At 48.0% G+C, this 27,757-nt stretch overlaps 2 protein-coding genes across 12 annotated transcripts in view; one reads left to right on the forward strand and one right to left on the reverse strand.

The window, feature by feature from the left end:
- Window positions 1-2,471, forward strand: part of Ncoa6 (nuclear receptor coactivator 6) — a 69,685-nt gene extending 67,214 nt beyond the window's left edge. For all 8 annotated transcript variants that reach the window (XM_060382999.1, XM_060382997.1, XM_021640550.2 and 5 more), the window contains one exon: window positions 1,914-2,471. In XM_060382999.1, coding sequence (XP_060238982.1) covers window positions 1,914-1,957 — 44 coding nt within the window. In that variant the 3' untranslated portion in view covers window positions 1,958-2,471. The remainder of the gene's footprint in view (window positions 1-1,913) is intronic.
- A 783-nt stretch (window positions 2,472-3,254) lies between these two features.
- Window positions 3,255-11,324, reverse strand: Tp53inp2 (tumor protein p53 inducible nuclear protein 2). Of its 4 annotated transcripts, none has more exons than XM_060383001.1 (4): window positions 11,144-11,324; window positions 7,610-7,784; window positions 6,959-7,127; window positions 3,255-6,564 (listed from the first exon to the last, which is right to left on the reverse strand). In XM_060383001.1, the coding sequence occupies exons 2-4, from the start codon at window positions 7,731-7,733 to the stop codon at window positions 6,312-6,314; spliced, it is 546 nt and encodes a 181-aa protein (XP_060238984.1). In that variant the 5' UTR covers window positions 7,734-7,784; window positions 11,144-11,324; the 3' UTR covers window positions 3,255-6,311. The 4 variants fall into 4 exon arrangements, with proteins under 4 accessions (XP_060238984.1, XP_021496190.1, XP_060238983.1 ...); XM_021640515.2 differs by having other exon boundaries at window positions 6,959-7,247; window positions 11,144-11,320; XM_060383000.1 differs by lacking the exon at window positions 11,144-11,324 and adding an exon at window positions 10,868-10,985 and having other exon boundaries at window positions 6,959-7,247.
- Window positions 11,325-27,757: the final 16,433 nt, after the last annotated feature.

The following is a 27,757-nucleotide window of genomic DNA, read 5'->3' on the forward strand; positions in this document are numbered from 1 at the left end:
GTATAATGTTGAATGGGGGCTGGATAGATAGCTTGGGGGTTAAGAGTACTGACTCTTCTTCTAGAAGACTCAAATTCGCATTTGTAGAACCCATGTGGCAGCTCCCAGAGGACCCAATGCCCTCTTCTGGCCTATACAGACACTGCATAAAATGTGGTGAACAGACATACATGTAGTCATAACATCCAAACACATAAAATTGTTTTAAAATTAACAAAATGACTGGGAGTATGGATCAGTAATAGAGCACTTGCTTCTAGATTATTGTGGTGAGTGGTCGAAATGATAGTATTTGGAGGGAGTACAAACTGTACCACAAAAAGTAAAAGTGACTTGATCTTTTCAGACAATTTATAGAAATGGAAAAAACTTTTCTCTATGGCCTAGCATAGTTGATCCCCCACCTCTCCAGGGGATGTGATAGAGATTTCAAAATCTGATGAAATAAAATGAAAGTTATTTATCGGTTTTGTTGTTGTTGTTCGTTGTTTGAGACAGGACTTCACTATGTACCTCTAACTTGGCTGAAATTTGTCCTATAGACCTGGCTAGCCTCAGACTTACAGAGATCTGCCTCCCAAGTGCTGCAATTAAAGGCATGTATCATAATACCAGGAAAGGAAAATTTTAGCCAGGTACTTTGGTACATGCTTGTAATCCCAATACTTAGGAGTCTAAGGCAGAATGATCATACATTTGAGGTTGAACTGGATTCTGGAACAAGTTCTAGGTCAGCCTGGACAACATAGGGAGACCCCGTTTCCAAAAGCAAACATTTATATCTCATGATAGTATAAAGGTACACTGTTCACCATTCCCATCAGTCTTCAAAAGTTTTTCTTCAGTTTCTGTCATAAGTACCTTGTTTACTTGCATTAGCACTGGTTAATGCATTAAAGATAACCTCAAAGAGTGCCTGAGTGTGCTAATGTTGCATAAGCAGTGAAAGTGGAGCCACTTCCTCTTGTGTTAATTTGACCAAGAGTGCACTCAGATTTGAGCTCTCCACTTTTCTCCATGTGTCTGCTGACTAGAGTCTCTGGCATATCTGTCATCTGTCTGTTGTCTGAGTCTGTGCCCCAATAGTTGTTCTTGTCCCTAACAAAGGACTTTGCTCTGTATTTATTGAGCACCACAGGAACACAGCATGGGAAAGGATCAAGGGATTCTTTACAGAATACTTTCACAATGTTTTACTAGAGAAAAGGCTCCCACTGGCCACACCTGACTCTATAAAGCACTTATCACAGCACAGTGTCAACCAATACAACAACAATAGTCACGTTGTTTGCAGCATTTATGGTGGGTATTTAAGGTTGTTTTCGACCTCTCGGCTGTTTTCAGCAAATGATTACCACACCACGAACATGCACACATATTCTAGGGCAGGGACATAGAAAAGTACTATCCTCTACCATAGATGACTGGGAAGTTTTGAATAAACATGATTTGTCTGAGATAAAAGTAACTTGAGATACTGATATGTTTAGGGGGAATTAAAGGAACTAAAGCAGTCTTTCCCTGTCATGTCACCGTTATCATGCATAAATCACTCAGTTCCCACCTATGCAACCCTCAGGTTCAGGGAAGGAGTTTCCTGTTCTAAGGGCTTCCATATCTGTATGCACTGTGTGGGAGCAGTGCTGGAGATGGAGCTCAGGGACCATGTGGATTCCAGGGATTAAACTCAGGTTTGGTAGCAAGTGCCTTCACCCACTGAGCCATCTTAATGTCTTCATCACATTTCCCCAATTGACAGGCCCTAATACACGGGGCCTTTGACTATTTTCAAATCATGTGACCCTTAAAACTGAATTAGAGCCCAGTAGGCTCCACTCGTCAGCTCTAGTCATTGTGGACACCTAAAGGGCACTGCTACCTTCATTAAACACGTCCTTCCTTTTTCCCAACAGATATAACTGGTGCGGTGCAATCCAAGCGTAGAAAATCCAAGTAAGCAAGCTGGAAGATGACTTGATACTTGTAAATGTGTGTGAATTTTACAAAGAGCAATTTTCAGCTGTGACTTTTTAAATCTATTTCTGTACAGTTAGTCATTTTAATAACACGGTCCTTTTCCTAGTCCCTGAAACCTGTCTCAAAGTGTAACGGGGAGCAGCCCTTTTGGTGTTGCAAAATGAAGTTCAAGGCTTCTAAAATGTTGCCATGTATTGAAAGGAGCTAATGCCATTATAAATGTTATTAGTTTCACATTTCTTAAGCAGCCTAGAGTACAGGGTGAGCATTTGTAGATCTTCTAATGATGTATTGTGCTGTGGAAGTACTGTGTGAGAATAGCAGTAGCGGGGCAAAAAGCAATCTTGTCATTTGGAAATGTAAATAATTTTACTATATAGTGTTTTTGCTGTATTTGTTGTAGAAATGGACCAGTGAATAAAGAGAATCTAAGGGTTTGTACAATGTGAACTATTGAACGTGTTAAATAAATGTCTTTGTCATAGAACTTAAAAGTATGTTATTGGGAAGGGTGAGCAAGCTTCTCTTGGGGGTCATACATGCGTAAACAGGGGTTCTGTTGTAACTCAGAGGCGCCGTCTCGCCTCAGGTGCCCACCCAGCAAGCTGATGAAAATGTATGTACTTGCTCATTCAACTCATTCTTGGGTTTGAACAAACCAGATCTGTTTAGGAACAAACTGGAGGGGTGGGGAGGAGAGAGTGAGTTTAATTTCGTTTGCTTTGTACTTGGGATGTAAAGGCATAATCACAAGTTCAAGGTCATCCTCAGCTGCATAGAGAGTTTGAGGCCAGGTTGTGCTACCTCAGACCTTGTCTCAGAGAGTAGAACCAGCCTTCCATCAAAGGCACCCAGGACTTTTAGAGACAAGATGCTGTCAGCAACAACAGAGATAGCATTTCCCACCTGAGCCTGTGCTGCTTCGCTCAGGAGATGCACTCAGACTGACCAGCAAGGTTGAATTAGCATGATTCTGCAGTTAACCGGGCAGCTTTGTCCTTGCCGTAACCCAGGGCTTGGGACTGAAATGGGCCAGTGTCTGTTGTGCTTCCGTTCTCACTCCTGTGTTCATGTGTCTTCACATGTGTCTTACAAGGATCTTCTAAAAATATTTTATGAGTCAGACCCTATATTGTCTCTTTCCAGTGAACTTCTCCTCTTCCTTTCTTGTATGACAACCTGCGCCAAGGCCCGCCTAGTAATCATACCTTCTGCCTTGACTGCGCTTGAGATTACAGTGTTTCTCGTACTTTAGCTCAGTGTGGGCAGAAGCTTAATGTGCTTTAAATAGATTTTTATTTGTTTATATTATTTTTCTCCCATACATGAATAGCATTACAATCTAACATTCAGAATCCTGTTACACACATACACAGGCATGCCACATGACCAGGTCGAGGTGGCTGTGTCCTTGAGTCTGTCGACACATCACAACATGGTCAAAGGTTTTTCACTTCAGCCAGTCTTAACACAAAACGCCCAACAGAAATGCACTCAACTTGTTGGTTCCATTTGGAACTAGGTGGTAGGGCAAGAAGGTACTCGCAGGCTGTGGTGTCTGCACTCAGTCCCCTCGCAGAGCTGCCTGGGTCCTGAAGGCCACCCAGGAGCTCTAGTAGGGTCCTTGTTGCACCTAAGACACAAGTCACAGCCGGCTGATCAGAGGGTTCCAGGCTGGGGAGCAGGCATACTCCAAAACAGCACCAAACTGCACTCACACACACACAGTGCCCTGCTGGGGCTAGACTGGCAAAGGTTAGAAAGCGACACCAGCTCAAGAGAACCACTCAGACTTATTGGAGAAAGCTGAAAGTTGCCCTTTGATATAATTGGGACGCACTCTAAAAACAGGTCCCTCTGACATCCTTAGTTTTGGCAAAGTGCTGGTAGTGTTGACATTAATACGAACTGGTACAAACTTTTCTAGGGTCTCTGAAGTCATCAGTCCAGACAGACTCTTCTAACCTCCTCCTGTCTAGGGTTGCATAGGACTTTGTGAATTCTGGTTCCCTTGTGTATTCAAGTTCTGTGGTTTAAGAAAAAAAAAATCCTGAAGCATGCTCAAGGTGAAAGGCACATACACAGTCAATACAGTATGACAAGGTCCGACGCTTCAGGAGTCAGACTAGCAGAAGACCGAGTAGTGTTGCTTCTTAGAGATCTAGACACAATTAAAATATTGCCACACTCAAATGACACAGCATCTATAGGAAAGTACAAAAGAAAAATAAGCCTTGCGACCAGTCGGGTGAGAGGTTGGAGGGATCTAGAACTACAGCAGCTTCTAGAGTACAGGTCAGGAGTGAGGCCTTTTCAGATTTGAGCCAAATGCCCTGTCAGACTTCCCACAGCAGCGGGATCGCGGGCACTTGCCCAGGACTGAGCCTAGGCCCCATCTGGCAGTGAGGAATAGACAAGAAGGGCTAAGAGGGAGTTTCAGCTCTTACAAGTGCTGAAGATCCTAAGCTGGCTGCGAAGTGACCTTAGGACAGCTGGAAGAGTAAGTGTACTAGGTTGTAACTGAAGAACTTGGGTCAGAACAACTACTATCAACTACTAGGGCCCTAATAAGCTAGTGTGGGGTTTGATCAGCTTATAGTTCCCGTTTGGCTTGTCATTGGGTTAGGAGACCCTAGCAGGGCCTCCTCTATCCCCATCCTGGGGATACCCTCTCCCCTCCCACACGAAGCCTGGTGAGAAAGGATCAGAGAGGGCAGGTACTTTTACAGAACCTCATAGGAATGCAGTTTTCTCCAACCCCAGCCCGGCTCTCGGAGGCCTGGAGACCTGGGGTTGAGGTGAAAGGAAGACCTGTGTTAATATGTAACAGGAAATCTAACAGTTTTGAGAAAGGAAGAGCACACACTTAAAAAAAAAAAAAAAAAAAAAAAAAAAAGGTAGCTAGAAAGAATAGGAAACGACTTGGGGCATCCCAAGAGGCTGTTGCTGGTGTCTGAGCCCCACCACAAGAAGGAAGAAGCTGGCTACCCCATCCCTGTGCCCTACCTAAGAATTCCTTACTCCAGATTTAACTAAGAAAGGGAAGAGGGGCCATAGGGCACTCAAAAGAAAGAGCCCTGTGGGAGGACATTAGGAAGCCTCTTGAAGGTCCTAAACCTCTGTAAGAAAAATTTGGGAACTGGAATAATGAGGCTCCTGGCCTCCTCTACCTAGGAGTGTTTATTAACCAGCCATATTGAACAAAGTATGAAATATAAGGCCAGAGCAGGATGAAGGCAGAGCTATCAGTCTGGGGATGGCTTTTCCCTAAAAGTGTCCTCCTTAGCATCATCCCTCTGCATTCTTGCCCTTTTCCCTGCCTGAAAACCCTCTGGCCTGTTTATCTCTCCTAAGCTAATTCTAGCACCTTGGGCATATGAACAGAGATGGCCAGGATGTCGGGGCCTTACCCAACTTCTACCCCTTGGGTGGCATGTCAAGGTAAGGTGACAAGGTACAAGCCCTTCAGACTCCAAACTCATGGGGGGGTGGGGTTTACTCCTGAAGAGGGACAGATTTCAGGGAAAAAATAATCTAGAAGGTAGGATTATAGGAAAAGGAAATGGGGGCAGGCTCCAGGCTCAGGCCTAAGACCAGGGCTTAGCAACTCTGACCAAGCACAATGCCAGCTCTCACGATGCCCTGCTTCCTACTGTTCCTCAGTCCATCTGTCCCCGTCTGCATCTCCCACTAGGCTGCCTGTTTTCCCTCTGTTCCCTTCACCTTATCTAACTTACAACTCACTGTCTTCCTCCACATACTTAAAACTTTCCAGGCCTAAGCAACTCCAAGGAGCCCAGCCCCCCCCCCCCCAGGGGGCAGGGAAAGGGGGGAGACTGAAATCAAAACCCTGACCCCTGACTACAGGGTAAGGACAATGGCCCAGGCCTGGCAGGTTGTACCTGGTCAGGATTGGAAGGGAATTGCCAGGAATGAAAAAAGGGACAGGAGTGGGAGCAATAACAAACAGAAAGAGTGGAGAATGTGCTGGGTCAGGGTGGGGGAGGAGGGCAAAAGTGAAGATGTGAGAGACAAGAATAGGGGTCTGAAAAGGAAGCGTGGGAGATTAGGGGTGGGAAGTGTGACGGTGAAGAACCAGACGCTGGGGGAGCGGGTGACCTGGGAGGAGAGAGGTTAGCAGGTGAATTAGAAGATTTCAGAAACAGGAAAATCTGGGGAATAGAGGGCCACCGTCCCACCTCAAACTTAGGGAGGAGGGAGGTTGTATCCAGACGAAGGCTGGCGGACCCTGGACACCCCTCGAGCAGCACACTGGCTGCCGCAAAGGAGGCTGGTGGGACCAGGAGAGGCAAGGGCAAGTGCAGCCGGGACGTTCAGTAGTTGAACTGGCGCTGGCACGGCTGGTAAATGAAGCTGCCCTGGTGCTTGGGCCGGCGCGAACGGCTCTCCCGGGCGCGATTCTGCCGCTGTAGCACTTTAGCACTCAACGTGTGGCGCTCCGCCCGCTGCCGGGCCCTCTGCAGCCTCCGCACCTGGCCGGCCTTCTCCAGCAGCACAGCGCGCGCGGGCATGGGAGCAGCTGCACGGTGCAGGGCCCTGGGCTCCCGGCGGGCAGGCGCCAGCTCTCTGCGAGGACAGAGTACAACTGTCAGAGGGGGGAGGAGGTAGGAGCTGGCATCCTCCACCCTGTCTCTGAGCACACGGTGCCCCAACCCAACCGAGGGGCCATAAACGCTCCCCTTAATCACAGTAACAGGCGTGATTAAGCCCCTGGGGCAGGCAAACTAGACAGAATAGAGAAAAGGCTCCGACCTCCATCAATGCAAGCCCCACTCTGCTCTGGCCCCTTAGTTCACGCCGGTCTTAAGCCTCTGAGCCAAGACGCTCCCAAGCCCCCACCTTAGCTACAAGACCATGCCTCTCTTCCTCCTGTGGGCCTGGTGGCACCATCCTTGACCCGCCCTCAAAAACATGCCTCTGCTGGCCCCTGGCCTCTGGTCTCCACCCTCAACCCACTCACCCATCGCTGAGGTCCTGATCAGGCAAGACAACATCAGGGTGAGGGGAAGGCGGCGCTGACTCCAGCACTATGGTGCTGCCGGTGACATAGACGGACATGCTGGGATGCTCAATGAGGAGGTCCTCCAGGGGGTTGCTCTGGAGGCGGGCAGGCCCAAGGCCAGACCCCTCTGCAGTAAAACAGGCAGGAGGGGTAACAAACCAGCTCTCGTCCATCAAGGAGGGTGCGGGAGGAGGGCGGCCCGCCGGAGCAGGAGAAGCCCCAGGGCTGGGGGGAGCTGTGTAGCTGTCTAAAGGGTGTGGAGGAGAAGGTAGGACACACACACACATAGCAGACACGGGGTGGGGAGAGAAAGGGCATCATTAGTTAGACCTGCTGCCCTGTCTGTTGTGCCCAGAGAGCACCTGAGGGCCAGGGTCCTTACCCACTGCCCTAGGGGGACCCAGGTGTATGCCAGGAGATAGAGAAGAGGAAGGTTTGTATTACCTCACCTCTGGGCTTACTGCCTCAACTTTGTAGGCCCACTAGGCCTAGGGGGATTCTTAATTCCCAAACAAACAGCCCCCTTCCCCTTCCATGTGGCAAGGCCTCCTGTCCTCATGACACGCTGCAGGCTAGGGAAACAGAGTGCCAGTCCCCAGCTCCCCTCACCCTGCAGGTCGATGAGCAGCCAGCCGTCCACTTCATCCTCCTCTGAGACAAAGGCCCCGGGGCAGCTGGGGTCCTCAGGAGGCGAAGGGGTGCTGAAGAAAAGGCTGGTGAAGCGCTGGAACATGGTCAGCGGGTGAAGCAACCTCAAGGGGGCGCCCTATGGCAGTGCAAAAACCTGGGAAGCATAGAAAGGCCTTAGAACCACAGGCTGAAGTTGGCCCTCGCTTGCCTAGGGACAGATGGCTACAGGCCCGGGCCACCAGGACAGTGAAAACACAGAAGCACGGGTAGCAGATTCTTGGTGTGTGCGCCTTTCTGCATTCAGCAGGCTTTCCTGTATGAATTTAGGAATCTACTGGGTCCTTGTTTTCTCATTTGTCAAATGACAACAGTATTACCCTAGAAAGAGTTGAATGAGCTAAGCACTTATAACATGTTTAGAACAGTGCTTGAGCACACAGCGAGCATTCAACAGGCTAATAAATTTGCTGTTACGAAAGGCTGCTTTGGGAATATGGAAGAAGTGATATATATATATATATATATATATATATATATATATGACCAGGCTTTGCCAGGGTAGGTCTCTAGAGGATGAAACAGCCAACCTAAGCTTTGAAGAGTAAAGAGGAATTTTCCATTGATGGAAAAAACTACCCTTACTGCCACCATCATCTAATTAACATTCACGTGCCGGGCACTATCCTAAGTAACTTCTTCTATTTTACCTGATGTAGTCCTCACAACAAAACACAGAATCAGAGCAGGGTATGAAGGTGCAAGCCTGTAATCTTGGAAGGTACTTGGGGGGTAGAGGCAAGAGGATCAGGAGTTCAAGTCCTGCTTTGGCTACATAGTGAGTTAAGGCCAGTCTGAGCTGCATGGGACCCTATCTAAAAAAATAATAAATAAATAAAGTCCTTGGGTGCATGAGATCCTGTCAAAGGGAACCGAAAGAGAGTGGGAGGGAGGGAGAATAGCTATTATCGTTCTGGTAAAGAGATAAATAAAAGCAAGGCTCAGAGAGGTAAGATAACTGCCCAAAGCCTTTATAGCTAGTACAAGATACAGGTGGTGTTTAAACAAAGGTAGCTAGTGGCATCTGTAATCACTACAGTCCACTACTGTCTAGATTAGGCATTTTTTAATTTTTTTATTTAACTTTTATTAATTACACTTTATTCTAGATTAGGCATTTTTAACTTAGCAACTACGCCTATAATAGTCTAGGGATATTTTTCTAGGAAAAAAATATCTTGGATTTCAGCAAAGTTTTCTAAGCAGCAGTCTTTGAACCCAGAGACCAAGAAGTTATAGGACCCTGTGTGGTTTGAAAAGTGCTAACTAACAGAAACCTCACAGGAGCCAGGTATGGTGGTGCAGGCCTTTAATCCCAGCACTCGGGAGGTAAAGGCGAGCAGATCTCTGTGAGTTCGAGGCCACCCTGGTCTACAGAGGGAGCTCAGGACAGCCAGGGCTATAGAGAGAAACCCTGTCTCCAAAAAACCAAAACAAACAAACCCCCCAGAAACAAATCATAAACCTCATGGTCGTGCGACAATCTCACCATGGGATTGGCAACCCTCAGATGTGTCTTCCAGATGAGGACCAGTGCCTACAGGTGCTCCCCATTACTCTAAATCTCTTTCCCAGACTCTCCTTCAAAGACAGCATCCCTGGCCAAGAGAAAGAATATTGGGTTGCCTGGCTAGTGAGACAGCACAGATGATGATGGCAGATCCAAAGAGCCCTTACGGATAAACGGAAGTGTTGGGCCGAGACCCAAGAGTTCAGACAAGCCCTTCCCTGGACAAGGAAGAAGTCCCCTGTTTTAGAAATGGAGACATCAAAGTGATAACATTAATCTATCCAAAAAGCTACAGCTTAGTAGTGGTGGGGCAATGCAGAAGAGCCTCAACAGATACTAACCAAGAATATAATGATGCAAAGGGTATAGGGAAATCGGACACAAGCCCTGACCCAGACAGCACCTTTCTGCCTATCCATGCAACAATGGGGAGATTCTGGCTTCCAGCTTTAGCATCAATTTCCCAAGGTTCACACTGTGGGACAGTCCCTGCAATGAGCCCTTTCAACTGTTGACAGGTTGAGTGATGGAAGAGAGGCTTAGCTGAGAAGCTCCCTGATGGAGATCATACAAAAGTCAGTGAGAGCCAGGAGAGATGATAGCAACCAGCCAGTTAAGACTGTCCCCTCCCTTGACCACTAGGAGAGTCTCCTGGGTTTTCTTTCCTAGCCTACTGGCTTCCTGGTTCTCAGATTCCTGGCTCTGGTCCAGGAAGAACCATTCCCTTAATACTACAGCAGCTGTGCCCAGAATAGCACTTGAGCCCTAAGCCATTCTTGAGCAAACCCTAGCCTGGGAAGGCTCCAGAAGCCTCTGTATCTATTCACTTGGAAAGTAAGAAACATCCTTCTGCCCTGCCCCACCCCTGGAAGCAGACTTGGGAGACAGCATAAGCTCTGCAATCACTAGTACTGGTTCCTCCTAGCTGGCAGCTTGGGATCTGACAAGGTGATGAGAGGCCAATAGAGGGAACTCCCAATGCATCTCAACAACATCTGCCCTGGAGACACCTGGAGGCAGGCAACTAGTGACTCACCTTTCTGTGGTCAAAAACAGCTGGGAGACAGCAGTTTATTGGGTTCTGAGGTAGACAGCAGGCAGAGAAGGTTAGGACCTTGAAAGGGACCCAGTTTTCAGAGAGCTCCTGGGAAAACGTCCAGGGTCAGGAAGACTGAAACACCCCCATCTAATTGGTCCTCAAGATAGGGTCCTCAGTAAGTGGATATAGAGCTTGTAGTTTGTACTATGCGTTTCCCCACAGCTAAGGAACCTGTCACTCGCTGGGTGTGACTCTAATTTGGCTGAGATCTCCAACAAACTATGTCTCTCTGGGTCTCAGTTTCCTCTTCCGTGAAGTGGGGTTTAAGACGCTCCGTATTTGTAGGCTGAAAATGACATCAACTAAGGCTCTGCACACATGTCAGGGATTAAAAGGATGTTATTATGTTGAGGGGGGCGGAGCCTGAAGACAGAGGGGATCCGCTACCATCTGGTGTTGTCTCCAGGACCAGGAGTCTGAACCCTCCTTCACCACCTACCACCCTCTCAACTTAAGCCGAGCTTTGCCATCCGACCTTTCCTCGGGTCGCAGGGAAAGAGCACATGAGAGGCCCGACCCTAGTCCCTAGATTAGCCCAGGAAACCGCCGAGTCCCCTCAGGCCCCGCTTGCCTTTCAGCGTCTCTCAATCAACCCTCGACACAGCGCCCACCGGGTCACCAGAGGACATGTACCCAAGCAAGCCTAGAAGGCGGGGCTGGCCTTGGTGACGTCTCAATGTCATATGCAAATAAAGCGACGTCATGGCCTACCGGCTTGGGGCGACCAATAGTGAGCCGAGAACGCAGCTCCTGCTGCCGCCGGCGGAGACAGACAAAGAACCGGAGAGGGGGGCGCAGGGCGTGTCCTGGGGCGCCCGGAGCCCCCAGCCCCGAGGTCGGGACTCACCTGGGGCGGCTGCGGCAACCGGTGCGCTGAGGTAGTTGTGCGGCCGGGCGTCCCCGGGTCGCCGGTGCTCACAGCCGGAGCCGCATACCGGGGACCGGCCAGGAGACGGCGGGGCTCGCGATCGGACGCCCGGAGCTGCTGCGGCCGCTGCGCCGGGGCTCACGGCACAAATCCGAACGCTCCAACAGCTGATTGTGACGTCACAAAGGGGCCCGCCCGCTCGCGTCAGCGGCCGTCGCAGCGGCGGCCAATCGCGGGCGCCGAGGCCTCGTTCCCCGCCCCTCCGCGGTCTGCCAGCCGGTGGCTGCGGCCCCGGGAGCTGCGCTCCGAGCCTCCGGCCGAGTGGAGGTGACCGCCCGAGTTCCCTGCCCCCCGTCACCCACAGACCTCGCGCTGAAGGCGAACACCGCCCGCCCCCCATTCTTCCGCAGGAATCCCATCCCGATGCTCTTCGTGCACACATCCCCGCTCACTCACTCCTCCCTGCGCTCCGCACATCCCTTCGCCTGCATCTTAGGTACAGGATATCCCCACCCCCGCTGCGTGCCATCTGTAAGTCCCTCTTACAATCCCCCCACACACACACACACGCACACACCGCGCGCCTTGTCCCTTACCGCTCTCTCCACACTACCCCTCTTGCCTTGCTCCCTCTCCTCTGTCTTATCCCCACACGTTTTCTATTTTCCCAGCTCTTTTTTCGGTGGTCTCGAGAGGACCTTGCCTCTTCGGCAGTTACAAAGGAGCACCTGCGAGTGTGGGGGAGTTGGTGGGGCTGACGGGAAGTTTGGCCAGAGGAGGCCTTGGAAAGAAATTGTTCTAAGCTGAATAAACATTGACCTGGAGACAGCTCAGCCTAGAACGTTTACACACCTTATTTAGCCCACGTCGCTGCTACCGGAACAGAACAGAGGAGAGACAGGACGGGGATTGTTAGTTCTGATTTACATATGGAGAAACTGAGATTACAGGCTCTGGCCTGTAATCCCAGCACTTGCTAGGCAGACACAGGTTTAAGAGTTGAAAGACAGCCTGAGCTGCAGGAGACCCAGAGGGGAGGGGAAGGCCAAGGGGCACCTGCTATCTCTGCCGGACCGCCAGTTGACAGTGAGCACTCGCCATATGCCAAACACAGGGTTGCTTTTTAATCTTCACAATAAACCCAAAAGGTAGGTATTATCCTCCTTTCGTAGTTAAAGAAAGGGACCAGGAGAATCTTAAGTAACTTCCCAAGGTAATTAAGTGATAGTGGCAGGGCCAGGAGTTTAACTCCCAGGTACTGGCCTTGGCTCTGGTCACTCTATGTGCACCGGAGGGTCTGAGCTCCAGGATTCCGAAGTTTCCAGGGAGACCTGGCTTCCATCCTCGGCCTCAACCGTGTGATTTCAAGTGAGTCTTTACCATTCTGGGCCTGAGCTTATCTGTCATGCTGCCATAAGATTCAAACTTAGAGCTGACAAGAGTTTTCCAGACTCTTCATTCCCCAAGATGCTGCCAAGTTCATGCTCCAGGCCCCAGCTCTTGCAGTGGCCTGCAAGGTACTCAGGGGATTTCCAAGGCCAGAGCTTCTGGGTCTCCAAGTAGAACAGAGCTGGTGTAGAGGCTCTGAGAGGCGCCCATCTGGCCAGAAGCAGCTAAGTCGGAGCTTCGTGCTCTGGTGATTTCAAGAACACTGCCCAGCCTGGTCAGAAAGCCGTAAGGGAGGACTGGGCCCTTCCAAGCAGAGGAGAGAGCCAGAAAATAACAGCCAGAGGCCTGAGGGGAGGCGATTGGCACTGTGTTCCTTACACTGGAGTTTGCAGTGTGCCCTCATTTGTGTAAACCTGAGCCTCTGCCTAGCACAGCCACTTCCCACTAATCCCAAACCCTCCCTTGACCTCCTTGCTGACAAACTAGTCCCGAACATGTCCCTCCGGTCACACCACTAGTTTGCTCTAAAACCTTATGTTCTCACAGCCCCCACAGTTCCATCAGCATTCGTGGCTACTCATAACCGAGACAGGGTTCTCTCCAGCACCGTCCTCCTTTCTTCTCTGTGTGCCCTGTGCTAGTAAGACTCCTTTGTCATCTCAAAACTCTCACTTCCATGATTTCAAGCTCTCTCCTCTTCCTGGACTGCCTTCCCCGTGCCTTTCTTTCTAACATTCTTTCCTGTCTTCAAAATTTTACTAGTACTCCTTAGGGGAGGCCGATCTTGTCCATGTGTCAGTGATGACTTTGTTTGTTTGTTCAACAAATAAGTAGCTGAGTGTGTCGCTTGCACCTGTAGTCCTACCTACTCCGTGTCTGGGAACAGCCTGGGTTCCATTGTGAGTCACTGTGTGTGTGTGTGTGTGTGTGTGTCAGTTTTTTGAGACTATATGGATCTGCCTGGCCTGGAAGTTGCTATGTAGATTAGGCTTGCCTCGCCTTACAGATGATCGCCTGCCTCTGCCTCCTGAGCATTGGGATTAAAGACATATGCTTCTGACATATTCTACTGAGAGAGACCCGATTAAAAACGAAAACATCCAGCTGAAGAGGCTGGAGAGGTGGCTCAGTGGTTAAGCGCTCTGGCTGTTCTTCCAGGGGTCCTGAGTTCAACTCCCAGCACCAACACAGTGGCTCATAACTATCTAAAAGGGGCTATAATACCCTCTTCTAGTGTACAGACAGATATTCAGACAAAGCATCTAAGTGTATTCTCTAATTTTAAAAAATGGCTGGATAGCTGGACACGGTGGGACATGCCTTTAACCCCAGCCCTCAGGGAAGCAGAGGCAAGTGGATCTCTGTGCCTTCAAGGCCAGCCTGGTCTACAAAGCTAGTCCAGGACAGCCAAAGCTACACAGAGAAACCCTATCTCAAAACAAACAAATGAGCAAACAAAAATTGGCTGAAGAGATGGCTCAGCAGTTAAGGGCACTGACTGGTCTTTCAGAGGCCCCAGGCTTGACTCTCAGCACCCACATGGCAGCTTACAGCCATCTTAACTGATGACTTTTTGTTAATCTCTGGCGACACCAGGCAGACATATGGTGCACACCATACACAATGCAAGCAAAGTATTCATGTATATAGCATTAAAATAACAAAAATACTTTACACATCTCATTTAAAACATTTTTAAAAGAGATGAAAGCACTCTTAACCACTCAGCAATCTCTCCAGCCCCTATGAAATAACAAGCAAGCAGAGCTGGAGAGAGAGCTCAGTGGTTAAGAGCACTGGCTGCTCTTCCAGAGGGCACCACATAGCAACTCACAACTGTCTGTAATTCCAGTTCCAGAGGATTCAACAACCTTTTTGACCTCCTCCAGCATTGTAAATGTGATAAACAGACATACGTGCAGGTAAAACATCCAGACACATAAAAATAAATCTTAAAATATTTTTTAAATAAGCAAGTATTGATGCCTGTGTGTTTAAGTGTCTTAGCAAGTGAATGATTGACATCCCAAGGGTAGGGCCTTTGTCCACATATTTGTCCAATCAGGCTATATCTGATATATAGGGACTTTTTTCCTGTGAAATTACTTTTATTTTTTAATTTAAATTTATTTTTTTATAATTTATTCACTTTACATCCCGATTGTAACCCCCTTCCTCTTCTCCTCCCAGCCTATCCTCCTCCCCTAGTCCTCAGAAAGCAGGAGGCCTCCTACCCCACCATCTGACCTCAGCCTATGAAGTCTCATTAGGACTGCCTGCATCCTCTTCCTCTGTGGCCTGGCAAGAACCCCCCCATGGGAGGGGGGGGAGTGATCAAAGAGTAAGCAACAGAGTCCATGTTAGAGACAGCCCCTGCTCCCCTTACTAGGAAACCCACATGGAGACTGAGCTGTCCATTAGCTACATCTGAGCAGGGGGCCTAGGTCTTCTCCATGCATGGCCCTTGGTTGGTGCATTAGTCTCTGCAGGCCTCCCCTGGTCCCAGATTTGCTGGCTCTGTTGGTCTTCTTATGGAGCTCCTGTCCCCTCCAGGTCCTTCTGTAACACCACATATAGTGAATTCTAATCAAAGGCTTAGTCCTTGTAGCCTGAAGCCCACAGACAGTATCTGGCAGAAGAGTCTCCCTATGGAACATTTATCTTGGTAGATGCACAAAGTTCTGGTTCCCCAATTCTAGAGCATAGGGCTCTTGGCATACGTTCTGGTACCCTAATTGACCTGGATTCTGCTCCCAATATTGGCTGTACCCAATGTTCAAGCTGTTAGGCCAAATTCCAGTCTACTTGGGACTCTAGCCTGGGCCGGGCAACTATCAAAAGGGGCTGGGTCTTAGTGGTAGAGCAGATGGCCCAGTGCATGGTGCCGTAGCTTCAATCCCCGGTACTGCCAAAATAAACATGTAGATAAAAAAGAGCTGGAGAGAGGGTTCAGTGGTTGAAAGCACTTGTTGTTCCTCTAGAGGACCCAAGTTTGACTCCCAGAACCCACCCGATGGCTAGCAACCGTCTGTAATCCAGTTTCACGGTATATGATGGCCCCTTCTCACCTCCACGGGTACCAGACACACACAATGGTATGCAGATATACAAGCACAGGAAACATCTATATATGTAAAATAAAAATCTAAAGAAATAAATGTAATGATATGATGCTAGGGCTATGCCCTGAAGTTTCACATCCAATCAGACAAAGCACCATTCCTGTGGACATACATGAATGTATGTGAACATATGTGCATGTACACGAAGATATGCAAATGTATAGATGAGTTCACTCTCATGAGACTAGCAGCTGCCCATGTCCATCTAACCTAGGAAACTCATTCCTACTCATTACCAAGTGTGAGCATCTGCCCAGTTTTATTGGCATTAGGATCGGAGGCCAGGAAGCCACTCGTGTTCATGTATAGAGGCCTTGGGTTTGCACTCACCGTGCCCTGAGGACTCTGACCTGGCTTGGGGCCTCTATTTTAAAGGGCTGCGATGTGTCAGCCTGGGTGTGTCCCTCATGGGACCTTAGATGCACATAGCAGGTCTGAGCAGTCTGTGATGAGCACATGCTAATCTCTCCCCACTTCTCCCCCTCCACCCCAAACTCATGTTTTAAGATAGAGACAGGAAACCCTCAAGCACAGATAACTTTTTGTTGGTGGTGGAAATATGGGGGATTGAACTCAGGGCCTCATGCAGGCACTTTACCATTGACCCATGTTCTCTTTTCCTTTTTCCTTATTGACATCTTCCAAAGCTGCCCAGGTTGGCCTTGAACCCACTCTCTAGCCAGGGCAAGCCTTCAGTGTACAACCCCCCTTCCAATTAATCTCATTTTACCAAACTGCTGAGATTATGCCCCTATGCCACAGACTTGGCAACTAGTGTATTTTATTTTACTGTTGAAGAGACCAAGACAGAAAGAATGAAGTGTCTAAGCCACTCAGGCCTTATCCACATCAGCACTGCTTTTCCTTTAGGAAGAGACCCAGAACGTTAGTATGTTTGCATTAATTATCTGGGAAGTACGTGCCATGATGCACGTGTGGGGATCAGAGGACAGAGTTGTGGAGTTGGTTTTGCCCTTCCACTTTTAAGTGGGTTTTAGAGATTGAACTCAGGGTTGCCCTGCCTGAGTGTGAAAAACACCTTTTTGTCTATTGCTGTGATAAAACACCATGACCAAGACAACTTATAGACGGAAGGGTTTCAGAGAGTTAAGGCCCACGACCATCATGGCAGGGAGCATGGCACCAGGTAGAGGGGGTGGTGCCGGAGCAGCAGCTGAGCGCCCACATCCTGCCTCCAGGCAGAAAGAGCCAACTGGGCGTGGCATGGCTTTTGAAACCTTAAAGCCCTCCTCCCTGTGCAGCCCCTCCAACAGCAGCGCCACACCTCCTCGCCCTTCCCAAACAGTTCCACCAACTGGGGACCAAGTATTCAGATATATGAGCCTATGGGGCCCATGCTCATTCAAACCGCCGCACCCACTGACCCATCTTCAAAGCCCTTCCTTTTTTTGTTTTTTGTTTGTTTGTTTGGTTGGTTGGTTGGTTTTTTTGAGCCAGGGTTTCTCAGTGTAGCCCTGGCCATCCTGGAACTGACTTTATAGACCAGGTTGGCTTGCCTCTGCCTCCCACCACCACAACCCTGTACCCTCTTTTCTAAGACAGGGTCTTACTCCAGCCTAGGCTGGCTTCTACACTGCCATACTGAGTAGAATGTTTGCATTCTGGGCTGCACAAGAACCTGCCTCCCAACCCCAAAAAGCCAGTGATTACGAGGTGGGAGAAATGGAGTGTTAGGCAACAAGGTGGGGGCGGGTGGATGTTATCCTCATATTCGGACATCTTTGAGTTGAACAAGCAAGGTTTTTGGAGACCCTCTGTGGTGGCACACAGCTGTATCTCCAACATTTGGGAGATGTGTCTGGCAGAATGATCTGTAAGTTAAGGTCATCCTCAGCTATGCTGTGTATTTGAGTTCAGCCCGTGCTCTGTGCTCTGAGACGCTGCCTCCAAATAAATAAATAGGCCACCACGTGATTCAAAATCTCAAAGAACAAAAGGGGCTGGTATCTTTCCCGCCTCTGCTTCTGGTGCTTGACAGTGTTCTCCCACTCATCAGGTCCCTGTGTGACCTGGCAGAGAGATCCTCTGCATATACAAATTTGTGCGGATGATCACCCAGGGGGAAAGGGGGGGGCACACTCCTTTAATCCCAGCACTTAGGGGCAGAGGGGGGCGGAGCTCTGAATTTGTGACCAGCCTGGTTGACAGAGAATTCCAGGGCACCCAGCGCTACAGAGGGAAACCCTGTCTCGAAACACCAAAAAAAGAAAACCTCCTCCTTTCAAACACAAACGGTAGTGGTAGTGCACTACGCACATTTTAAATTTTGAAATTTCTTCTTAAAGGTTTGTTTGTATTTGTATGTCTGTCTGTGTAAATATATACCACATGCGCGCCGGGAGCCCATGGAGGCCTGTTGGATTCCTTGGAGCTGGGTTATAGGCAGCAGTAAACCTCCTGGTGTGGTTTACACTGGACCAAAATAAACTAAGGTCCTCTGGAAGAACAGACGGGCTCTTAGCTGCTGAACTGTCTCTCCAATGCCATGATTTTTCTTTAGAAGACGGTTTGTAAGTCGCCTAGGCTGGCTTTGAACTTTCAAGTCTCTTACTTCAGTGTCCTGAGAAACTAGGATCATAGTCCAGTGCCACCAGGTCTGCCTTGAATTTTACCTTTTTTAACTCAATAATACACAGGGGCCGGAGACATTAAGAGCACTAGATGCTCTGCATAAGGACCTGGGTTCAAGCTCCAGGACCTACATGGCAGCTCACAACTGTAACTCCAGTTTCAGGGGATCCAGCACCCTCCTCTACTCTGTGGCACCAGGCACACACAGACATGTGTGCAGGCAGAAGCCCATGCACACACACAAAAATAAATGAGTTTAATAATGTAAGTTGGAGCTAATTATACGTATAGTTCTGCCTGCATTTCATTATGCCGTAGTGTCATTAGAGCAAAGCTTTTCTATCTGCCTCTCCAGGTAAACATTTAGTTTGTTCTCAGCAATTTGCTCTCTGGACAGCTGTTCTTGAATGTGGCATTGAAGGTACTAAATCTGATCTGTGTTGGAGGCCTGGAATATTTATTCACTTTGCTTTGTTTCTAAGACAGGCTCTATTAATACGGACCTGGCTGTCCTGGAACTTGTTAAGTAGACCAAGCTGGCCTTGAACTCGCAGGGACCCACCTGCCTCTGCTGAGATTAAAGGTGTGCATCACATCTGCCCTGTTCTGGTTTGAGGTTGGCCTTGCACTTACAGCAATCCTCCTGCCTATGCCTTCTGAGTGCTGGCCCTGCAGTGTGGGTCATAATGCCTACTGTGGAATTCATTTGGTTTGAGGGAGTGTTTCACTGGTATGTTTGTGAAACCCGGTTGGTTCTGTTTTCTAGGCCCATCTCATCCATATCCCCTCCCCTTGTTTGCGGTGTCACCTTTCTGTGTGAGCCCAAGCTCTACAGTTTTACCACAGCCTGTGCTCTGAAGCTCCCAGAACCCCTACTCTCCCGCACAACTCTCCAGGTCTGATTCTCTTGATTCCAGATAGGAGTCTTCCACCAGGAGCTTTGGGAAAAAAGCCATGGGCACGGCTTCTGGGTATTGTGTAAATATTGACTGGTCGATCCTGGACCTTGCTTACTGTCTGCCAGCCTGTCTGGTTCTCTGAATTCTGTTGTCCTTCCCACTAGAGGAACTCAATCTAGTTTAAATTCATAGAAGCTAGCTTTAGCCTGAGAGACTTTAAATTTTTTAAGGTTTACTTATGTCTGTGAGTGCTTTGGTTGAATATCTGTGCACCTTGTGTCTGCCTGATGCCTGTGGAGGGCACAAGATTTGCATAAGCATTGTGAACTTGCTGTGCATGCTGGGAACTGAACCTGGAATTCGGTAAGAGCAAAAAGTGCTCTCAGTTGCTGCAGCCATCCTTCCATCCCCATCCTGTGAGCCTTCATTGGGAGGAACACCCTAAAAGTCTGAGTGCGCACGGGAAAGTAATTTAGAAGTCATTTGATTCCTTGCGTTTACTGATAAGGAGAGTGAAGCCCAGATGAGGGGAAACGGTGTTTCAACCTTCCGTCCGTGCCTCTCAACCATCTCTTCCTAGAGTTCAAACTCAGTCACCCTTCATGTTCTCAGTATCTAGTGTATAAAGCTGACAGAACTGTGGTGTGTTTTGTGCAACAGACTCCTACTTAGCAAAAAAAAAAAAAAAAAAAAAAAAAAAAAGGAAGGACCTCCTAACGCATGCCACAAGTCTAGATGCATTTTAAAAAAACATGCTGAGTAGAAGCCGTTTAGTCTAGCGGGGCTTTCAGAGACCTCCCCTGAACGGACTCAGAAAGAAACAAGTTGGAGGTGGAGCAAGGGAAAGAGTGGCTGGGGAGAACAGAGAAATCAGACCCAATGTCCCATTTTTCCAGGCCTGGATCTCCCCAGCCTTCTGTCGATGGGACCTCTGGAAATACGACCCCTATAATCAGTTGGCTCTGGTCCTCAGCCCAGAACGCTGGTAACAGGAAGCCAAGTGGGTGAGAGGTGATAAGAAAAGCGGCTTGGAATGAAGTCTGTAATGGCCCAGGTGCCTATCTCTCAGCCCAGCGTCCTTGCGAAAGCTGGCGGAACAAACTTGAGCATGAAGCCTTCAGGAAGGAGAGTTGGCTTCACTCTGTCGCTACCTGAACTCTCCTGGTTACTGATTAAAATAGATTTTAAGCTGCAACAATTTATTATATATCGCATAAAATATTGTATAATTTAAAATTACAAACGTAAAACTCAACCAAGACAAGTCCAAGTCATATTTTTTTGCTTTTTAAAGATTTTTAATTGGACATTTTTCTATCTTTTTCCAAATGCATGCGTGCACGCGTGCACATGCGCGCATGCCTGTGCACGTGAGTGCAGGCTCACCAGAGGCCAGTGGGGACATTGGATTCCCCTGGAGCTGAAGTCACAGGCAGTTGTGAGCTGCCAGACGTAGGTGCTGGATACCAAGGTCAGATCCAAGAGCAAAAAACTCTCTTAATCACGGCCCCTGGTCGTGAGCTCTGCAGCCTTTCCAGCCCTGGTCATGAGCTCTGCAGCCATAGATGACCTTAAAGTTCTGGTCTTGTTTTCCCTTCTTGAATGTTGAGTTTAGAGGCCTCCGAAGCATGTTCACTTTATTCAGTGTTAAGGATCCAAGCCAGGGTTTTGTGTGTTCTAGGCAAGCACTCTACCAACTGAGCCACATCCCTAGGTCCTCATGTATGTTTTTTGTTGTTGTGTGTTTGGTTGGTTGGTTTTTCAAGGAGGGGTTTCTCTGTGTAGCCCTGGCTGTCCTGGTACTTGCTCTGGAGACAAGGCTGGCTTCAAGTTCAGAGATTTGCCTGCCTCTCTGCCTCCCAAGTGTTTTTTGTTTGTTTGTTTGTTCTTCATACAAATAGAGACATTGCTCTACACACTCTTTTCTCATAGCCCCTTATGTCTTGAATACTTTTGATTGTCAGTGCGTAGAGCAGCTTCATTTTATTTCACTCGGGTATAATAAATCATATGAATGTACTATAGCCAGGTCTCATTGGAAAGGAAGGCTCCCTCCAACAGCTTATTAAAACACTGTAATTCATATTTGTCCACATAATTTGACTTTACTTTTTATTTTAATTTATTTTTTATAATTTATTCACTTTAATCCTGATTGTAACCCCCTCCCTCATCCCTTCCTGGCCTTCTTCCCCCCCCCCTTATGATTTATACTGTTCACCAACTCTGCCTCATTAAAGAAGATGAACCTTCCCACCCACCCCCCAAAAGGCAAAAAACAAATTCTGTTTCATACTGGAAAACTGTTTCCTTAGTCACTTCTTGTTGAGCATTTGGCTTTCCCTGTCTTGCCCCCACAAACAATGGTCCAGGGACTATCTCGGTTGTGAACAGAGTGAGAGACGGGGCTGAAGAGATAGCTTGGTTGGTAGAGAGCTGGCTTAACATGTACCAAACCCTGGGCTCATCCTCCAGCACTGCACAAAACCAGAGACCTGGTGACAACGCCTGCAGCGGATACCTGTGAGCCCAGCACTGGAGAGCCAAAGGCACAAAACTCAGGTCAAAGTCATCCTCGGCTGCATAGCTAATTCGAACTCACCATGAGTTACGAGAAAACCTGCCCCAACACAAAACATAAATGCAAAAAATATTTTTTTAATATATAAGACTGATTGGTAGCTGAGCATGGTGGTTCACACATGTATTCACAGCACATGGGAGACTGAGGTAGGCAGATCTCTCTGAGTTCAAGACCAGCCTGGTCTACGAAGCGAGTCCAGGGACAGCCAGGGCTATGCGGAGAAACCCTGTCTTGGAAAAAAACAAAACAAGTGACCCATAGATTCAGCACTGTCTCTTCAGACATATAAAATTGGCCTACACATTTCAGATTTAACAATTGCCATCTGAGACTTCTGCCAGTGGTAGGTCAGTGTCTCGGGTTTATATCCAGATGTGGCCTGTGTGCATCCTTCTGAGACACTGCTGGGTACTACTTGAAGAGTTTTCCTTCTGCAGAACCCAGGTGGCTGCTTGAGTCGGAGAGGATGCCTCTGGATGCAAGGCAGGCTGTCCCTCACTGACCATGAGAGCCCCATCACTAGCGGTATCCCAAAGGAAGCTCATTATCAACATTTACTCTGTCCCAGCTCTTGGGCTGGTGTCCCCAGAGATGACTCAACTGAGTCCCTGCCCTCCCAGAGCTTGACACTCACGGAGAAAAAGTAAACAGACAGTGACGATGGACCGTTTACTCAGCACTGAGCTGGACTTCCTTTTCTGACAATATCTAGAACTCCTTGCTACAGAACAACACGGAAATGCTGGAAACAAAAACAAAACAATCTTTTGAACACACAACCAACTCTTTAACAAACAACTGGGGCTTTTTTTTTTTTTTTTTTTTTTTTTTTACTAACACAATATATTTTTTTTTTATTTTTATTTTTTATCAGTTACATTTTACAACTGGGGCTTTTAACAGACATTTGGACTTAAGAAAAGTTAGACTCTGGAACTAAAACTCCAGATAAATCTGGAAGTTCTGAAGGCCCAAGATGAACCGGAATAGTTCATCTGGCTCTTGGCAGAATGCCTTGTAGCTGTCCCAGAACATGAGGAGGCTTGTCAGACAGGAAAAGCCATCTCCCCAGAGCCTCCCACTCCCCTGGGAGGCCTGCAGGGGACGATTGTGTGGCGGCTCAGGGTCTAATGAGGTGTAGTTTCTTTTTTCAGGTTTTAACTTATGTGTAGGTGTGAGAGCACGTGTGTGTGCATGTGAGTGCAGGTGCCTGAGGAGGACTAGAGGAGGGCATTAGGGTATTAGATCTCCAGAGTTGGAGTTACAGGCGGTTGTGAGCTGCCTGACAGGTGCTGGGAACCGAAGTCTGGTCCTTTGGAACACCAGGAAGTACTCGTAAGGGCTGGGTCGTCTCTCCGGCGTTTCCTGCCCACCCTATTTTCAGAATGTGGCTGAGAACGCGTCGCTCAGCTGCCACGTCGAATTGGCTCCCAGGTAACGGAGCCCCTCCCCGCTAACTCACGGTACACTTGCTTAAATCTCAGTGCCTCGGTGTCACCCTTTTGGTGTATAAGACAGGGGCCACGTTCTTGCTGTCCATGCAAGTCACAAGCTGCTTAGATGTATAGATGGCTCACTGTGTCTTAGTGGAACCATTCAGACTTTGGCCTTGTCTCACCTGCTCGGATACGCTTGATGAGAGGTTGCCAGCTGCTCTGGGGGTTGGGTGCCTTCTCAAACCCAAATGGCTCATCCACACTCTCAGAACTGAGTTTTGTTGCCTCTGAATGCCCCGATTTGGGTCACATGCTCATCCCCTCAGCCAGTCAGGATGGTGGGGGCTTAGCATGTATTTGTTAGTTTAAATCATTTAAGTCCGTTTCGGGAACGAGGGCTGAGGAATTCAAGGTCTTGCTAGGAAGAGAAACCGGGGGAGTGGATACCAAACAAACAAACAAACAAAGACAGTGAATATGTACTTCCTTCCCAGAGCAGAGAAGGGTGTGTATATTTGGGGCAAAAACACAAAGAGCCTGGGTTCATAGTCACGGAGGTTGCTCGTAGGGAGGGACAGGTTCCAATGGAGGAGGCTTGGGAGAGAGGAGTGAAGCTACAGCTTTGGACTTTAGGCATAGTGACATGTTACTTAGTATTGTTTAGCTAACAGGGAAACTTTGGTAATTTCGGGCACTTGCGGGTACAGAGTAGGAAGGAAATTGGCAGCCGTGTGGTCTCTGAAATCTGACCTAGGGAATTACATGAGCATGAACATCCAGATCCTCCCTTCTTTTTCTTTTATTGCGGGGTGGGGACACTTATAACATTTGGGTTGGGGGTTGTGAGCCTTCTAGTGAGCCTCGCCAGGGACCCTGGCCCAGGAACAGGAGGCTGCTCCTATCTATAGGAGGCTGACGGCAGGACCCTGGTGTATGGGCCTTGTGCTGCCACTGATCTGCTGTGTGTTCCTGAGCCTGGCACTGTTCCTCTCTGGGCTCTAATTTCCCAACACATACCCAAGACTACATCAGGGCGCTCCTTTCTCCTCAAGCTCCAGGATCCCTTTGATTATCTTCCTTCACGTGGTGCCTCTTCCCACAGTCCCCTCCCTGCTGTGTTATCGTTTGTACTGTTTATTTGCAAGTTCTTACAGTTCACTGCTTCCTGTTGAAAAATCGTGCTCACTATTTCCTTCAAGCGACCCTAACTTCTGTAGTGGTGGGCTTGACCTTACAACCCAGCAACCCCCCTGCCTCAGCCTCCAGAGTACCTGGGACAATAATTTGTTACTAATGTTTCTTTTGATAATTTCTTGAAGTTTTTTTTTTTTCCTTTTCATTCAGGCATATATGGAAAGTCTATGGGTTGATTTCTTTGCATAATTCAAGGAGTTATAAATTTTTTGTTGTTTTGAGACAAGCTCTCTATGTGTAATCCAGGATGATCTTCCTTGCTTTCATCTCCCAAGTTCTGGGATTACAGACATGAGCCACCTTGCCAGCAGGCACTGGTAATTTGGGAAAGCTGCCTTTGCCATTAGTAAAAGTGGTCTTCAAATGTCATGTTTTCATGTAAATTTTTCTTTACCTTTCTGTAATGCCTGGCTAGGCACGTTGCTTCCTGGGGGTAGAGTAGTGCATGTGTAGCTCTATGTGGGTTTTAGACCTCCTTTGTATATTGGTCTTATTTTCCCAATGAAATTGTCAGTGGTTGCAGTGTCATGAACACCGACTCCTAGCTGGTTGTTCTCTCACTTATGATGGCGGCTGGCTATCAGGCAGTTGGAAAGATAAAGTTTCTAGTTGTGGTTAAACTTTTTTCTTTTTTCCTAAGACAGGGTCTCTTTGTGTAGCCCTGGCTGTCCTGGACTCACTCTGTAGACCAGGCTGACCTTGAACTCACAGTGATCTGCCTGCTTCTGCCTCCCTAAGTACTGAGTGTGCCACTATGCCTGCTGTGTCTAAATGTTTTTTTTATATAGAGACTGGAGTGAAGGCTCTTCAGTTGAGAGCCTTGGCTTTTGTTCCAGAGGGCCCAGGTTTGATCCCTAGCAGCCACATAGCCGCTCACCAATCTCTATAGCTCTAGTCCTAGGATATCTGTGTTTGAGGCAGCCAAGACTACGTGAGACCCTGTTTTAAAAAAAAAAAAATCTAATTTGTGATGGTGTTCTAACTCTATTTGAAACTCTTCAGTGGATTTCCTGTTTGTTCTGGGTTAAGAATTCAACTTAGCATCATGGTCCCCAAAGGCCCCCTGACTCTTACCTGCTTCTCTAGTTTCTCTTCTTGCTCCCATCACTCCAATCAGTCCAAACACTCTCCAATCCCATACTCCAATCCCCAGTTGCAAACACATACGGTGACTTCAGACTTCTCCTCCCCACGCACACCGCTTCCAACACTTTAGTCCTAATCCTATAGACCCAGCTAAACCATTACCTCTCTGCCTGGCCAACCTGTAAACCAGATCTTCCATCTTTCCCTATACCTGTTCCCGATCTGTAGCCACTGAAGTCTAATCAATAACCCTAGTTATTCTGTTTGCTTACACGTTAATCTAGTAGCATTTCCTGGTGGACTCCAGTCTTCCTAAGTTGTGCCTCTCTTTCATACCACAATCATTGGTGTTTGCCCCACCACCAATGGGGCAGCAGACATCATTTATCTTCAGTGAGCTGACTCTACCCAGCTGCTCTCAGAAGGTGCTGTTCCAGGGCGAGGGTGGGAAACTCCTCACAGATCCTTTTCTCTTGCTGCCATGTGCATAGCCAAGAGGCAGGTATGGAACCTGAACCCACTCAGCCCCACTGTCGCTAAGAGCAGTGACTCCTGAGAGGCACACATTTTCTCATTCTAGTGGTGAATAAGTCAAGTAACAATTCAAGTTTTCTTATCCAGTGATGGAAAAGTTGACCGTCTAGATAGTTCTGCTAACGGGCCAGCGCTGTTGCTGACATGAATCCTGGTTTTTCTGAGTCTGGCTCCCCAGTCTATTCTTTAATACCATGTGCTCCCAAACGGCTTTTTTTTTTTTTTTAATGTTGAAGATGAACAGAATCAGTTTGTTCTTTTAAATCCACAAAATGTATTAGGAGGATCCTATCTCCATCACGCCTAGCAGTGTCTAGCGGTGACTGGTGCTCAATAAATAGTAAATAAAAACCAACCCAGGCATGTGGCTTCATGATCTTTACTTGGTGTTTCAGAGCCTTGGTGTCTTGCTCTCTAGGTGGCTCACCTATCATCTGGAATGTTCAGTTTCTTGGGAGAGGAGTCACTTCCTGTTAAACACCCTCCCTTTCCAGATACAACTACAAAACAACCTGACCTGCCTTAACCCAAAGCAACCAAATTCCTCTCATTTTCTCAGGCAGAGCAACTAGCCACAACAGAACGTACATGAACATCCTGGTTGTGCCACCTGTCACGCCACGTGACTTGGGCAAATCACCAGGTCTTTTATGCCTTAGCTTCCTCATTTGGTGATGGGGACCCAGCAGCAGCTATACAGTGTACATACATACAGAACTCTCACAGTACATGGTCCGTTGTAAGCGCTGTTTGCTAATTTACTCCTCTTTTTGTCCTGTTGTTACATAGGCTACTGGGAGTGTATGCCTTCAGGTTGGTGTTTTTTTAAGGTATGGATATTTGAGTCTTCAATATCAGAGTTTCCTGGAGAAATAAGGGATCCAGTTTACTGTAGTGAATCATATTTTAGAGAAGACTGGAGGAGTTTACAATAAAAAAAATACATTCTTAGGCCAGTGAGATGGCTCAGCAGGCACGGGCCTGGCACCAAGCCTAACCATGAGTTCAATACCTGGGACCCACACAGCAGAGGAAAAGAACTGGTTCACCGCAGTGGTTTTCAGACTATTCGAAGACCAGTATAGCCAACACTACAGTCTAATTTTAGAATATTTTAGTTACTTCACAAAGAAGCTGTACTACCTTACCTGGTGGTGAAGGTCTGTAGTCCCAGCTTCTGGGAAGACTGAGGCAGGAGGATGGAGAGTTCAAGGCCAGCCTGGGAAATTTGTTTCAAAATTAAAAGTAACTGTCATGGTATCCTATGGCTGTAATCTCAAATTCAGGAGGCTGAAGCAGGCTGATTGCTGCAAGTTGTAGGCTGGTTGGAACCACATGGTGAATACCAATTCATCAGGGGTATATAGCAAGGCGCACGCGCACACACACACACACAGTGTAAAAGAAGGCAAGGAGACTAGGAACACGGCTCATTTGATAAACTGCACTTAGCATGAAGTCCTGGCTTCCACCCCAGCACAGTGTACACTGGGCATGGTAGCTCACACCTGTACTCCCAGCACTCAGGCGCTGTTGGCAGAAGAATTGAAAGTTCAAGCCCCCCCCCCCAAAAAAAAAAAGAAAGCTCAAGCCCTCTTTGGCTGAACAGTGACTCTGAGGCCAGAGTGGTCTAAAAAAGGGGAAGGGGGAGTAGAATGAGACAGAGAAGGAGTTGGGGGGGGAGAGAGGGAGGAGGACAAAAAGGAAGAAGAAAAGGAGGAAGGGGAAGAAGTGGAGGAAGAGGAAGAAGAGAGAAG

This window comes from Meriones unguiculatus, chromosome 4 (assembly GCF_030254825.1).
Source record: "Meriones unguiculatus strain TT.TT164.6M chromosome 4, Bangor_MerUng_6.1, whole genome shotgun sequence".
NCBI classification, from domain to species: domain Eukaryota; kingdom Metazoa; phylum Chordata; class Mammalia; order Rodentia; family Muridae; genus Meriones; species Meriones unguiculatus.

What these genes read in the sequence shown, in the direction of transcription:
- Tp53inp2 (XM_021640515.2), bottom strand. Translation starts at nt 7,733, where the DNA reads ATGTTCCAGCGCTTCACCAGCCTTTTCTTCAGCACCCCTTCGCCTCCT. An exon ending in GCTGCTCATCGACCTGCAGG is followed by an intron (nt 7,248 to 7,609) that starts GTGAGGGGAGCT and finishes CACACCCTTTAG; the next exon opens with ACAGCTACACAGCTCCCCCC. An exon ending in GATCAGGACCTCAGCGATGG is followed by an intron (nt 6,565 to 6,958) that starts GTGAGTGGGTTG and finishes CTGTCCTCGCAG; the next exon opens with AGAGCTGGCGCCTGCCCGCC.